Source organism: Amblyraja radiata, chromosome 38 (genome assembly GCF_010909765.2).
Source record: "Amblyraja radiata isolate CabotCenter1 chromosome 38, sAmbRad1.1.pri, whole genome shotgun sequence".
Lineage (NCBI taxonomy): Eukaryota > Metazoa > Chordata > Chondrichthyes > Rajiformes > Rajidae > Amblyraja > Amblyraja radiata.
In genome coordinates, this window is record NC_045993.1 from 1032864 (window position 1) to 1048208 (window position 15345).

General features: G+C 47.4%; 1 protein-coding gene across 1 annotated transcript in view; it reads left to right on the forward strand.

Annotated features, from left to right (window-relative positions):
• pold1 (DNA polymerase delta 1, catalytic subunit) overlaps positions 1-7998 on the forward strand; it is a 114052-nt gene extending 106054 nt beyond the window's left edge. The window contains exons 25-26 of the mRNA XM_033013117.1: positions 1145-1242; positions 7003-7998. Coding sequence (XP_032869008.1) covers positions 1145-1242; positions 7003-7099 — 195 coding nt within the window. The 3' untranslated portion in view covers positions 7100-7998. The remainder of the gene's footprint in view (positions 1-1144; positions 1243-7002) is intronic.
• The last annotated feature ends 7347 nt before the right edge of the window (positions 7999-15345 follow it).

The following is a 15345-nucleotide window of genomic DNA, read 5'->3' on the forward strand; positions in this document are numbered from 1 at the left end:
TTCTTCCCGGGCTCGTCTCCAGCTGGTTCAAAATGCTGCCGCTCGCCTTTTAACTGGAACTCGAAAGAGGGAGCACACAACACCAATTCTGGCCTCCCTCCACTGGCTCCCAGTGCACTCTCGAGTTCATTTTAAAATTCTTTTATTTGTTTTTAAATCTTTAAATGGGCTCGCCCCGCCTTACCTCTCTGAGCTGCTCCACCTATATGCTCCTGCCCGGTGCCTCAGGTCAGCTGATCAGCTGCTCCTGGAGGTACCGAGGTCTAAGCGGAAGCTCAGAGGGGATAGAGCCTTCTCTGTTGCTGCTCCGGCACTCTGGAACACTCTGCCGTTGCACATCAGACAGGCCCCCTGTCCATCTTCAAAACCAGTGTTAAAACACATTTATATTCCTTGGCTTTTGACCCTGCATGAGACTTTGCTCCTGTTTTAGTGCTTTTAATGTTTTTAATTTTATTGTTTTTACTCTCTCTTTTAATGTTTTTGTTGTCGTGTAATAATTTTTTGTCCATGATTAGTCATGTACAGCACTTTGTTGCAACAGTGGTTGTTTTTAAAGTGCTCTATAAATAAAGTTATTATTATTATTATTATTATTATTATTATTATTCCTGTTTAGTGTGTGTCCTTGGGAACTGAGCATTACAGAGTGGTGTGAATACCCTATTCTTGGGTATGCTCAATGCTGACCATTTAGATTTTTTGAACATTTAAGTATCAAGGAGTGTAGACAGGAAAATGGAGTTGAACCATGTTATTGTCCACATAATGAAGGAGGTCAAGGTGCCTACTCCACCTCATATACACCTCGTGCCCCTGCAATAAATAACTGCGCCTACATTGGAAACTTGTCACTAAACTTGTTTTGTCATTGCAACCACCCACCAGCTCCACAATAAGAAATGTGATAAAATACTCACAGTTGTGACATCTTTTTTTAAAACAAAAAACACACAAGGCCAAGAGTGTGATTATTATTTTTTGGTTGCTTTTGTCACCCCCTTCATGATTTGAGAGGGTGATCTCACGAAACAAATCTGCTGAAGATTTTTAGTCAAAGCAAGTTTCTCCCCAATATTTTCTATTTGTCTTCACAATCCCATCTCTCTCTCTCTCTCTCTCTCTCTCTCTCTCTCTCTCTCAGATATCTCAGTTGAAGCTGCTGGAGGAGAAGTTTTCGCGCTTGTGGACACAGTGCCAGCGATGTCAAGGCAGTCTGCATGAGGAAGTACTTTGCACCAGGTAGGAGATGATCTGCACACTCCCATAGTTAATGTGCCTCATGGAAATCGCTGCTTGACCAAGCCTTCCTTCACCCTGAACTATCTTCACTGGGACTTCAGGCTTTAAATCTTTAAAGATACAGCAGGGGAACTGAGATACAATACAATACAATACAATACAATTCAATTTATTGTCATTTGGACCCCTTGAGGTCCAAACGTAATGCCGTTTCAGCAGCCATACATTACAAACAGACCCAAGACACAACATAATTTACATAAACATCCATCACATCGCTGTGATGGAAGGCCAAAAAAACTTCTCTCTCCACTGCACTCTCCCCCCCGATGTCAGAGTCAAAGTCAAAGCCCCCGGCGGGCGATGGCGAATTGTCCCGTGGCCATTAAAGCCACGCCGGGTGATGCAAGGTCGCACACCGGGTCTTGGTGTTAGAGCCCCCGGCGGGCGCTCGCAGAGACCCGCCGCCATTCCAAGCCGCGCGGGGCGGTGCTGTAAGGCCCCGCTCCAGGAGCTCTTCAACCCCGCAACTCGGGCGGGAGAAGTCGCCGCTGCGGAAGCCCTGAAAAGCGGTCTCCCTCCAGGGACCCGCGGGCTCCCGGTGTCACTGTCCGCCAAACTCGCAGTTGCAGCCACCGAATCTCCGGGGGTCGGGTCGCAGCAGCGTCCACCACAGCTCCACCCGCTCTGGACTCGGCCAGCTCCGCGACGGTGAGGTGAGTAGCCGGCACCAGAGCCCCCGGTCTTCCTGTTGGAGGCCGCTCCTCGTTGCAGCCCCAACGACAACGGAGACCCGACAAAGAAAAGGTCGGGTCTCCCGTGCAGGGAGAGATTTAAAAGTTACCCCCACCCCCCCCCACACCACCCCCACCCCCCCACACACATACCCCAACAAAAATAACAAAAACTACATAGAAACATAGACTTAAAATAATAAAAACGCAGACGGACTGCAGAGGCCGCTGCTGACGAGAGTCGCGCCGCCTACCGGATGCAGTCTGGCCCACTGAGTTAAGGGCCTGTCCCACTTGGCTGTCATTCGTGCACCATTTACGTGGCCTGCTAACGTGTGGGTAGCGCGGGACGGGCGCATGGAGTGGTGTGGAGGAGTGTGGACTTGTCCTGCACAAAATCTTCGCTCGCCACCGGCCTGTCGCGTAACTGACGGCCAAAGTGGGACAGGCCCAAGACCCTGGCACGGGGCAACGTCTCACCTCCAACTGCAGCAGAAGCAGGCAAACGATCGCCGAACTCAGCCTATGGCTCACGGCCGTTGCGGATCCGAATCCGGATCCGCCCCCACTCCTACTCCCAGAGCGGGGCCAAAACGATTGGAGATAGACACAAAATGCTGGAGTAACTCAGCGGGACCGGCAGCATCTCTGGAGAGAAGCAATGGGGGCCATTTCGGGTCGATACCCTTCTTCAGACTGACTGAAACATCATCCATTCCTTCTCTCCAGAGATGCTGCCGGTCCCGCTGAGTTACTCCTGCATTTTGTGTCTATCTTCAAATGACGTCACGCGCTCCAGACGCCTGTGCGGGCGCATGATGACACGTGCGACCATCAGTCACTGCCGGCCTGTCACGTAAATGACGGCCAAGTGGGACAGGCCCTTCAGCCCCCCCGAGTCTGTGCCGACCAGCAATCACCCCGTACACTAACTCTTTCCTACACACTAGGGACAATTTCTAGAAGCCAATTAACCTACAAACCTTGTACATCTTTGGAGTGCGGGAGGAAACCGGAGCACCCGCACAAAACCCACTCAGTCACAGGGAGAACGTACAAACTCCATACAGACAGCACCCACGGTCAGAATCAAACCTGGTTCTCTGGCGCTGTAAGGCAGCAACTCTACCGCTGCCCTTTCATTTCAATATTTAAAAAAATTAAACATCCTCACCACTCCCGTTTCCATTCGAATCCCAGCCACACCAGCGCACCATTCACAAATCTGGCCACTGTCCCGCTCTGTAATCTTGCCCTGCCTTCTATTCCTCCTCTAACTGTCACGATCCAGGGCTGGCATTGGCTGCACCAATAAAGGTTTTCAGCTTTGGAAACAAAGGTGGGTTTTAGGTCACGGATTAATATTAAATGAATGGCAGAATGAATTGGGTGGCACAATGGCGCAGTGGTAGAGTTGCTGCATTACAGCGCCAGATTCCCGGGTTCAATCCTGATTACGGGTGCTGTCCGTGCAGAGTTTGTGCGTTCTCCCTGTGACCGTGTGGGTTTTCCCAAACCCGGTGCTTCGGTTTCCTCCCACATTCCAAAGATGTGCAGGCTTGTAGATTAATTGGCTTTGGTACCATTGTAACTTTTTCTCACAGAGAGTGGTGAGTCTGTGGAATTCTCTGCCTCAGAGGGCGGTGGAGGCAGGTTCTCTGGATACTTTCAAGAAAGAGCTAGATAGGGCTCTTCAAAATAGCGGAGTCAGGGGATATGGGGAGAAGGCAGGAACGGGGTACTGATTGTGGATGATCAGCCATGATCACATTGAATGGCGGTGCTGGCTCGAAGGGCCGAATGGCCTACTCCTGCACCTATTGTCTATTGTCCGTTGTGTGATTGCTGGTCAGCATGGACTCAGTGGGCCGAAGGGCCTGTTTGTGCGAAGTCGAAAGAATAGATTCAAGGGGTTAAGCAACTTCCTGTTATTCTTTCACTTCTGATCTATTAACCCCTTTGATTTTCTGAGCTTTTTAATTCCCATCCCTACTGTAGATCAGCAGAGCTTTGTGACTTTGTATTTGTATTCACAGTCTGTGTGTAACAATATATATATGTTTAAAGACAATGTTAAATGATCCCTCCCCTAGCGTGAATGATAACACAGGCTCTGACTTGGTTTGGAGGGTGCAAGCAGTGTTCATAGTGAAGCTAACATTGAACTTGCCACAGAGTTTGATCTGTTTTTGCCAGACACCGAGCGATCTGTATTTTCTAAACACTACACAATGAAACAATGTACAAAACCATGAGAGAAATGGATCAGGTAGACGCACAAAACCTCTTCCCCAGAGTAGGAGAATCGAGAACCAGAGGACATAGGTTTAAGGTGAGGGGGAATAGATTTAATAGGAATAGGAAGATTTAATAGGAATTTCCAATTAATAATTGCCTGGGAGGTAACGTTTCACACAAAGGGTGGTGGGTGTATGGAACAAACTGCCAGAGGAGGTAGTTAAGGCAGGGACTGTCCCAACGTTCAAAAAACAGTTGGACAGGTGCATAGCTAGGACAGGTTAGACAGGTACATGGATAGGATAGGTTTAAAGGGATATGAACCAAACGCAGGCAGGTGGAACTAGTGTAGATGGGACATGTTGGTCGGTGTGGGCAAGTTGTCCCAAAGGGCCTGTATGACTCTGATAACAACTTTCTCCGACTTCTACCTGTTTATTCAGAACAATGAGACCAAGTGTAGGGACTTGATATCAGTTCATTGATCAGATGTCAAGGTTTGAGACTGGAGAGTTTTGCACAACAGTTGGTCAAGAGAACATGCTGTGTATTATCTACTTCCTGTTGTGTTAATTCAGTTTGATGGCCGGCTTGTTGCACCACCTCAACCCGTTATACTGAATCGTCAGATAGTGTCGGCTTTACTGTGTAAGGGGGGCGCTGAATAAGGGAGATGCTGCCTTGGACAGGTTACCGTGTGACACAGTTAAAATGGATATTAGACTTCAAGCATTTGAGCTTTGAGGAAGAGTTGAACAAATCATGCTTCACTTGTGAACAAGGCCAGATTTGACAGGACCGAATACAAATGTTCTCGGCTTTGATGGGAATTAATCTGGTGACCTAGAAAGTTATTTCTTCTAACTAGGGAAAATATTTCTAGAGTGAAACGTATTAGATATTTATAGACTGCTTGAAGAAGATGCCGGGGTGGGAAGATTGCAACCTTCACCTGGTCCGCCCTGTTTCGACAAATGCAATCAACCCGGCGTGCACAATCAAATAAGATCAAATAGAACAAGTTGCCCGACAACTTTAGGCTGTGCACGCCATACGCAAGAAGGAGAAGGAGAAGATGCCATGATAGATTCATCATAAAACTCAGGACAGCACAGCATAGGAACTGGCACTTCAACTCATAATGTCTGTGCCAAACGGCACCAGGTTAAACTCATCTCCTCACCCTGTATGTGATCTATATCTCACCTTTCCCTGCATATCCATGTGGATATCTACAGTGCCCTCCATAATGTTTGGGACAAAGACCCATCATTTATTTATTTGCCTCTGTATTCCACAATTTGAGATTTGTAATAGCCGACCATGAGGGACATTATCAGACACCTTGCAAAAATCCATGTAGACAACAGTGCTGGAGAAACTCAGCGGGTGCAGCAGCATCTATGGAGCGAAGGAAATTGGCAACGTTTCCAGCCCCGAAACGTTGCCTATTTCCTTCGCTCCATAGATGCTGCTGCACCCGCTGAGTTTCTCCAGCACTTTTGTCTACCTTTGATTTTCCAGCATCTGCAGTTCCTTCTTAAACTCCATGTAGACAACATCCACTGCTCTATCCATACCGATCATCTTCACCCCCTCCCCACACCAACCATCGATCACCCATTCACATTTGTTCTGTGCTATTCCACTTTCTCATCCATTCTCAACACTAGGGGCATTTATTTTAACCAAGGCTAATTTATCTATAAGCATGCACATCTTTGGCATTTGCTTGCGGCATCTTTATGGTAAATATTGTTTTTAAAGAGGAACAGTTAACTGGATTAAAGCTATTTTTCTCTGTAGCTGAGCCTTTCTCTTGGGCGAAGAGATAGTTTGGAGAAGTTAAATACTGGTGCGGTTTCTGAGGAGTGGGGAAGTATCACGAGGGTTACCATAGGTTTCTCCCTTATTTCCATGGGATCCTGGCATTACATCAGCCCAGCAGAGGCACAGAGAATCTCCAAACACTGGTGGTATTTTTCCACATGCCAGAGCCCAAACCTAGCTGTCGCACGATACTGCGGGGGAATTTGAGACATGTTGACACAAGTGGTTAGTACAGGTCCACATAAAGGGAAATGTAACTCCATGAGGGGTAAAGGAGCACAAGGGTTTGTTGTTGTAAATGGCCTGTCACACTTATGCAATTTTTTCGGCGACTTGCCGACACCCGTCATAGTCGCAGCAGGTTGCAGAAAATTTTCAACACGTTGAAAATCCAGCGGGGACCAGAAAAAGGTGACAGACTCTTTTGGCGACTACTCACGACATGTCGCGGGGTGACGCCTGTATGGTCGTGAATAGTCGCCCAAAGAGTCGTACCTTTCTCTGGTCCCCGCTGGATTTTCAACATGCTGAATATTAGTGTTTGGAGCATGTATTTCTGGCTAATCCCTCTTCTCCCCTCTCCTTTCAAACAAGAGGTATAGAAGTGTGAAAACAAGCACCTCCAGTTTCTTCCCAGCCATTATCAGGCAACTGAACTATCATATCAACAACTATAGTGCGATCATGAGCTACTATCGACCTCACTGGAGATCTCGAGGCTACCTTTAATTGGCTTTTGCCTGGCAGTGAATGTTATTCCCTTTAGCATGTACTTGTTCACTGTGGACAGCTCGATTGTAATCATGTATTGTCTTTCCGCTGACTGGTTAGCACGCAACAAAAGCTTTTCACTGTACCTCGGTACACGTGACAATAAACTCAACTATGTCCTAGTCCTGTTTTGTAAATTCCACGTAACATCTTTCTCACATTCCCGCCTCTCCCCGTTTCTCCACAGTCGAGATTGCCCCATATTCTACATGCGGAAGAAAGTGCAGAAGGACCTCGGTGATCAGGAGAAGGTGATGGTGCGGTTTGGACCACCAGCCTGGTGAGGTGAGGAGCGGAGCGGGGCGCTGCCATCAGGATGAGGAGAACAGAGCAGCACTTTTCAAACCCCAATCTATGGAGACTCTTTGTGTGAAGGATCTGGAGCCAGCTGTATTTCTCCACTGACTACCATTTTGTGAGAGGTTTAGCAGATACAGGTTTCCCTGATGTTCTGATTGAAAATACCTTCCTAATAACCTTATAAAACGTTCTGTGTCTGATGTAGCGCAGGCGTCCTTGTGTGGATAGTAGCAAGTTGTGGGATGTTTGTGTCTAAACGCTTATCAGGCCAAGGAGATGACTGGTCAAATAAAATGTCCTGATTTTTGTTCCCAAGAGCATCACAGTGAAGAGCAAATTGTCAATGATTATTTTTATAAAGTGTTGGAATTGGTACGTTTGTTTTGTAAATGCACCATGTTACAAGAAGTTGAATTATTATTTTGTTACCCGGTTCATTGGCTGAATTATTAGATCAATGGATTTCTTGCAGCATCTCATCTGCATGAGAATTTGAAATGAAATGCTGCTTCACTCCAAATTAAGGATCAGTAATGTTCAGTAGGTCGAGGGATTTGTTAAGTTGGAGGATTTTTCCCCATCTACAACCATTTAGTACATTACTGCCTTTTGCTGTCTGTCCCCCTTCATATCATGGGAGAAAGGATGGAAGCAATGTCTAAGCTATGAGGTGAACCAAAGGTCACAGGAGATATTGGCTTAAAAATGGCGTGAGAAACCAAATGGCCTCAATTTTAATTGTAAATTTCCTAACTATGAACAGTACCCCATCATCCCTGTGTGTAGTCAAACCATCAGTGCCACACAGGGCCACAGAGTGCTGGAGTAACTCAGCGGGTCAGGCAGCATCTGTATAGAACATGGATAGGTGATGTTTCACAGAGTGCTGGAGTAACTCAGTGGGTCAGGCAGCATCTGTATAGAACATGGATAGGTGACGTTTCACAGAGTGCTGGAGTAACTCAGCGGGTCAGGCAGCATCTGTGGAGAACATGGATAGGTGTCGTTTTAGGTCAGGACCCTTTGTCAATCTGAAGAAGGATTCTGATCTGAAACGCCACCTACCCATGTTCTCCACAGATGCTGCCTGACCCACTGAGTTACTCCAGCACTATGTGAAACGTCACCTATCCATGTTCTCCACAGATGCTGCCTGACCCGCTGAGTTACTCAAGCGTTTTATGTCTACCTTCGATTAAAACCAGCATCTGCAGTTCTTTCCTACACACTTCTTACTCACTATCCAGCTGTGGAGTTCCTATGGAGCTTCATCAACAGAGACTTGATCGTTAACTTCCTCTTCCCAACAATCAGGTTTGTAATAGTCCTCCATTATTGTTACAATGAGATAACGCAACATAACCTAATGGCTGAGCTCTGGGCCTTCCTGCTCCAGGTGATTTGCTGCTGGATTTGTTAGTTCAGGTATCTTCACTTACCTAAGGGGACTCAATATCCTGTGTTTCCAATATAGCTCCATGTTTACAATGGCGATATTCCACACGGAGGGCAGGCTGCTGGTTGAGTCCTTCATCAGTAATGTGGAACAAGACACTGCAGACAAACATGACATCATACAATATTTTTTTATATAACAATGTGTTTTTTGGCCGATTAACTTTTGTATCTGGGGAAAAATAAAACTTTAATATTATGTGTTTGTGTCGGTTTATTCTGGTGAGCAGCGACTGTATTTTTGGGTAGCATCGCATCCTTGACTTGTTCATGCAAGGAGTGTCTGTGACTTTGGTCTCCAGGTGATCAATGGCAAGGGTCTTGACCGAAAACAGCACCAATTCCAAATGGGTTAAAAAAAATTCACCCATAGAGTTGTGAATCTGTGGAATTCTCTGCCACAGAAGGCAGTGGAGGCCAATTCACTGGATGTTTTCAAGGGAGTTAGGTTTAGCTCTTAGGGCCAAAGGAATCGAGGGACATGGGGGAAAAAGCAGGTACGGGGTACTGATTGTGGATGATCAGCCATGATCATATTGACGAAGGGACGATTGGCCGACTCCTGCACCTATTGTCTATGTCTCTAATGCAAGATTTTATTACCATGAAATTATGTTTGTGTTAACTCCAGGCTACTCCCTGCTTCAAGCATGGAGTCGATCAACTCAACATCCTAATGTTCTGCAGTATGTTCAGTTGTTAACTAGCCCCAGCATAGAAGAGCATCTTGGATAACTGGTGGCGCTCACTAGCTACAGGTCAGCAAAGATCCAATTCATCCAGATGGTGGAAGCCATCACAAATGTAAGAGGGAGAGACACGATGGAATCAAAGCACAAAATAATAAGGTCTGTACAGCTGGGAGATAGACACAGAGTGTTGGAGTGACTCGGTGGGTCAGGCAGCATCTCTGGAGGAACAGGACAGGTGACGTTTCTGGTCGGAACCGTTCTTCAGAATGAAAGTAGAGGGGGGAGGGAGAAACTAGAAGTAGGAACAGGCCAGAACAAATGAGGCTGGCAACAGATGACCAAGGAAGGGTGGAGGCCAAAATGGCTCATTGTTGGCTGAGGAAGAGGTGATAACTAGTGGGACAACTAGTAGGACAACTAGGGCAACTAGTAATGGGACAACTAGCAGTGAAACTAGTGGGACAACTAGTAATGGGACTAGTGGTGTAACTAGTGGGGCAACTAGTGGTGTAACTAGTGGGACAACTAGTAGTGGAACTAGTGGGGCAACTAGTAATGGAACTAGTGGGGCAACTAGTAGTGGAACTAGTGGGACAACTAGGGCAACTAGTAATGCGACTAGTGGGACAACTAGCAGTGAAACTAGTGGGACAACTAGTAATGGGACTAGTGGGGCAACTAGTAGTGAAACTAGTTGGACAACTAGTGGGACAACTAGTAATGGAACTAGTGGGGCAACTAGTAATGGAACTAGTGGGGCAACTAGTGGGACAACTAGTAGTGGAACTAGTGGGACAACTAGTAGTGGAACTAGTGGGGCAACTAGTAATGGAACTAGTGGGGCAACTAGTAATGGAACTAGTGGGACAACTAGTAGTGGAACTAGTGGGACAACTAGTAGTGGAACTAGTGGGGCAACTAGTAATGGGACTAGTGGGGCAACTAGTAGTGAAACTAGTTGGACAACTAGTGGGACAACTAGTAATGGAACTAGTGGGGCAACTAGTAATGGAACTAGTGGGGCAACTAGTAATGGAACTAGTGGGGCAACTAGTAGCGGGACAACTAGTAGTGTAACTAGTGGGACATCCAGGATGGGGAGGAAGAGAGGGAAATCGTGGGTACTTGAAATTGGAGGATTCAACGTTCAGACAATTGTGTTGTAAGCTGCCCAAGCAAAATATGAGATGCTGCTCCTCCAATTCCCATGAGGCCTGCCTCACTCTGACTGTGGAGGAGGCCCAGGACAAAAAGAAAGCTAGAGCAGGCGAAAGCAATGGTTTGTGCTGCTTCCTGCTTTGGGATTTTGGGACGGAAGTAGAAGTAGACTGTGGGCTTGGGGATCTCTGAGATGGAGGAGGGAAGCTCCACTGAGGAAATGAGATCAATGGGTGAGTGCTTGCCTGGGAGATGTCCAGTGATGGCTCATGGTTCTGCAAGAGCTGGAGGTCAGTTTAGTGAATCAGCACAGCACTGCCCATGTCAGCAGGTTTGAAGAAGATGCCATGGAGTGATTCAGCACGGAAACAGGCCCTTCAGCCCAATTTACCAAACACCGACCAGCTACACCAGTCCCACCTGCCTGTGTTTGGCCCATATCCCTCTAAACCTGTCCTATCCATGTACCTATCTAAATGTCACCTAAACGTCACCTAAATGTCACCTAGTCCCAGCCTCAACTACATCCTCCAGCAGCTCGTTCCATACACCCACCACCCTTTGCATGAAAAAGTTACCCCTCCGGTTCCTATTAAATCTTTGCCCCCTCACCTTAAACCTGTGCCCTCTAGTTTTCGATTCCCCTACTCTGGTCAATAGACTCTGATCGGATCTATTCCTCTCAAGGTTTTTGTACACCTCTTTAAGATCTCCCCTCACCCTGCTGAGCTCCAAGGAATCTTTGGGCTGACCAGTTTAAGTTATCACAAAGGGCCTGTTTCCGTGTCGTAACTGTAAACTAAAAACAAAACTGGATTGTGGTGTATCTGCATTTAGTCCCTCGTGCAACTAATACAGTTCACTTGGTCATGTTCAAGAGCCCTGATGCAACGTGGGCAGGGCAATGGAATGAATGTGAAACGGTGCCCACTGTGCAGAGTGGGCAAGTTGGGTCGATTGGCCCGTCTTTCTAGTGTAGTCTACGATTCTACCATGGGACAGCCATTTGCTTTGGACGGCAGTTTTTGCCATTTCCCATTTCCCAAGGAATGGGCGACGTTTTGGGTCGCGACCCTTCTTCAGACTGAAGAAATGTCACCCATTCCTTCTCTCCAGAGATGCTGCCTGTCCCGCTGAGTAACTCCAGTCTAACATAGGTGCAGGAGTAGGCCATTCGGCCCTTCGAGCCTGCACCGCCATTCAAAATGATCATGGCTGATCATCCAACTCAGTATCCTGTACCTGCCTTCTCTCCATACCCCCTGATCCCTTTAGCCACAAGGGCCACATCTAACTCCCTCTTAAATATAGCCAATGAATTGGCCTCAACTACCTTCTGTGGCAGAGAATTCCACAGATTCACCACTCTCTGTGTAAATTTTTTTTTTCTCATCTCGGTCCTAAAAGATTTCCTCTTTATCCTTAAACTGTGACCCCTTGTTCTGGACTTCCTCAACATCGGGAACAATCTTCCTGCATCTAGCCTGTCCAACCCCTTAAGAATTTTGTAAGTTTCTATAAGATCCCCCCTCAATCTTCTAAATTCTAGCGAGTACAAGCCGAGTCTATCCAGTCTTTCTTTATATGAAAGTCCTGACATCCCAGGAATCAGTCTGGTGAACCTTCTCTGTACTCCCTCTATGGCAAGAATGTCCTTCCTCAGATTAACCTTAACTTTCTTTCTATGTCTCTGCAGCAGGGGTTCAAAGCATGTATGCATTTCTGCCGTGGCATATAATATGCAAGAAAGGGGCTGGAGTGCAATTAGATTGTCCTGCCATCATTGTTATTTGTTTTATTCTACCTCAGGTAAAAGTTCCTCAAATTGCTATCTATCAGTTACATTTCTTCACATCCTCCTGATAGTCTTGAGCAGTAGTCTTGTGCAAACTGCTTCAGTTTCCTGTAGGAAACCAGAGGAGATGTCACCCTGTGGTTACTGCTCTTTTAACATTAGATTTCAATATTTTGTTCAGCTAACATCTTTTTTTTGGGGGGGGGGGGGGGGGGGGGTCAGGTTCCCTGTGTTCCTACCACCTCCCCCCCCCCCCCCCCCCCCCCCCACCCCCTGCTCTCCGAATGAAAATCGCTCTGAGTTTGTTAATGGCTCCATTTTAATTCCATGCTCCATGGCCTTACTCCTCAACAAACCTGCTTCCCCAAGCCCAGAAACTCTAAAATCCTCCAGTTTAGTTTCAAGATACAGCATGGAAACGAGGCCCTTCGGCCCACCGAGTCCATGCCGACCAACACACACACACCAATTCCACGCTATCCCCATTTCCCATCGACTGCCCACACACCAGGATCAGTTTGCAGAAGGCCAATTAACCTGCAAACCAGCACGCCCTTGGAGATGTTGGAGGAAACCGGAGCACCCGGAGGAATCCTACGCGGTCACGAGGGGAACGTGCAAACACCACACGGACAGCGACCAAAGGTCAGGATTGAACCCTGGTCTCTGGCATTGTGCGGCAGTAGCTGGGCCACTACCACTACTTCATTCTTCCAACAGTCGCCTCCACTCCCTGGATTACATTCACCTTCAGTTTCTTAATTTAATATGAAGGTTGGTCCCGTGATTTTTGTCTTGCCCATATTTAGCACTTTAACTAATGGAACAGTTCTGTGGGCCTGCCTCGACTGAGGGTGTCTTGTGATAAAAGGCCGAAACACCCAGTGACGTTTAGGAACACAACTGAAGATGTGTCTGATATGTAGCAAAATCACCTAGTGGTCACCCCCAAGATTATCGGGTGTCAGTTGTGGTGAAGAACCTTAGGGACTGTAACATCCAGTCCTAATCAATACGCCCTTTTCCATAACTATTTAAAAACTGAATAGAACTGTGGCCACTGGTCCTAAAGTTGTCCCCAGTTGACACTGCCCGTTTCCCCGTTACAAGACGATGATTGGTTTCACTTCACCAACCTCATCTGGAGCAGTGTTCAGTTGTGGGGGCCGGGGGTCAGGAAGGATATGTTGGCCCCAGAGGGGGTCAAGGGGGGGCGGGGGGGCAGAGTGTCACGCTGGCCTTGACCGTTGGATGAGGGGTGAGGTCTAATGTGAACATGGAGATAAATCAGTAAGAACCTTTTTTCCATGCAGAAAGGTCGTCAGAAATTTGGAATTCCCTCCCCGGACTTGGTGAGTGCCTCAAATAGAGACTGAGTTCATAGAATGCCACACCACAGAGCAGTAACATGGCCCAAGATATGAGTCTTGTCATCGGTTCCACTTCTCCATTCTTTCCTTGCGCTTGAGGTCTTTTTTTCCTTTTGCAAACATCGTCTTTTGGTATTGAAAGTTGCTTTTGAAACACCATTCACCGGAAACACCATTCAATGCATAATCCTCTCATTAACCCGTGCCAGCCTCTATTCCCAATCTGATATTAGACAGCCTGCTGTACTAAAGATAAATTGGGTTGTGAGAATCTGAAGAAGGGTCTCAACCCGAAACGTCACCTATCCATGTTCTCCACAGATGCTGCCTGCCTGACCCGCTGAGTTACTCCAGCACTCTGTGAAACATCACCTATCCATGTTCTCCACAGATGCTGCCTGCCTGACCCGCTGAGTTACTCCAGCACTCTGTGAAACGTCACCTATCCATGTTCTCCACAGATGCTGCCTGACCCGCTGAGTTACTCCAGCACTCTGTGAAACGTCACCTATCCATGTTCTCCACAGATGCTGCCTGACCCGCTGAGTTACTCCAGCACTCTGTGAAACGTCACCTATCCATGTTCGCCAGAGATGCTGCCTGACCCGCTGAGTTACTCCAGCACTCTGTGAAACGTCACCTATCCATGCTCTCCACAGGGGCAGCATCTCGGGAGAACGTGGATGGGTGATGTTTCGGTAAAGGTCTCTTCTTCAGGAGTATTTTATTTGGAGAAGGCTGAAGCGATGGAAGTCTGTAATTCGAGGACTCTGGTGGAGAGGTTGACTATGGGAGGTGATAGATACAAAGCAAAGGGGAAGAGAATTGAGAGTGACCCAGAGGCCAACTTCCCACGCAGGGCATGTGGTTGGAATGTGGAAGGCACTGGCTGCAGATGTGGACGCAGGTTCCTCTGTGGTCCTCAGGGGGAACTGCCTAATTATCGCTGCAGAGAGCTCGCTGGGCTGGAGTGACCAGAACCTTGCTCTGGCAGCGAGTTAGATTGGCCAAGATGGGCCAAATGGCCTCATTCTGTGCCAAGGCCATTATTTGGTCCTCTGATTTCTACTCATGAAATCATACATCATGGAACAGGCCCTTCAGCTCACCAAGTCCAAGCTGACTCATCCATTTCACACTTATCATCTTATCCATCCCCCATCCTCATCATATCTCCCAGATTTACCGCACACCTGCCCAGCCCATCACGCAAACCTCCCTCCCATCGACTCCATCTACACCTCACGCTGCCTCGGCAAGGCCAGCAGCATCATCAAGAACCAGTCTCACCCCGGTCACTCCCTCTTCTCCACTCTCCCATCAGGCAAGAGGTACAGAAGTGTGAAAACGCACACCTCCAGATTCAGGGGCAGTTTCTTCCCAGCTGTTATCAGGCAACTGAACCGTCCTCTCACCAACTAGAGAGCGGTGCTGAACTACTATCTACCTCATTGGTGACCCTCGGACTATCCTTGATCAGACTTTACTTTGCACTAAACGTTATTCCCTTTATCCTGTATCTGTACACTGTGGACGGCTCGATTGTAATCATGTATTGTCTTTCCACTGACTGGTTAGCACGCAACAAAATATTTTCACTGTACCTCGGTACACGAGACTATAAACTAATCTCAACAAAGGGCAGTTGAGAAGGATGATCGAGTCTACGTGAGACTCCCACATAAACCCATCACAGTGAGTATGGGACAGCCCATCAGTGTTACATTGTCTTTGGCAACAGAGGGACAAACTAAATAAAC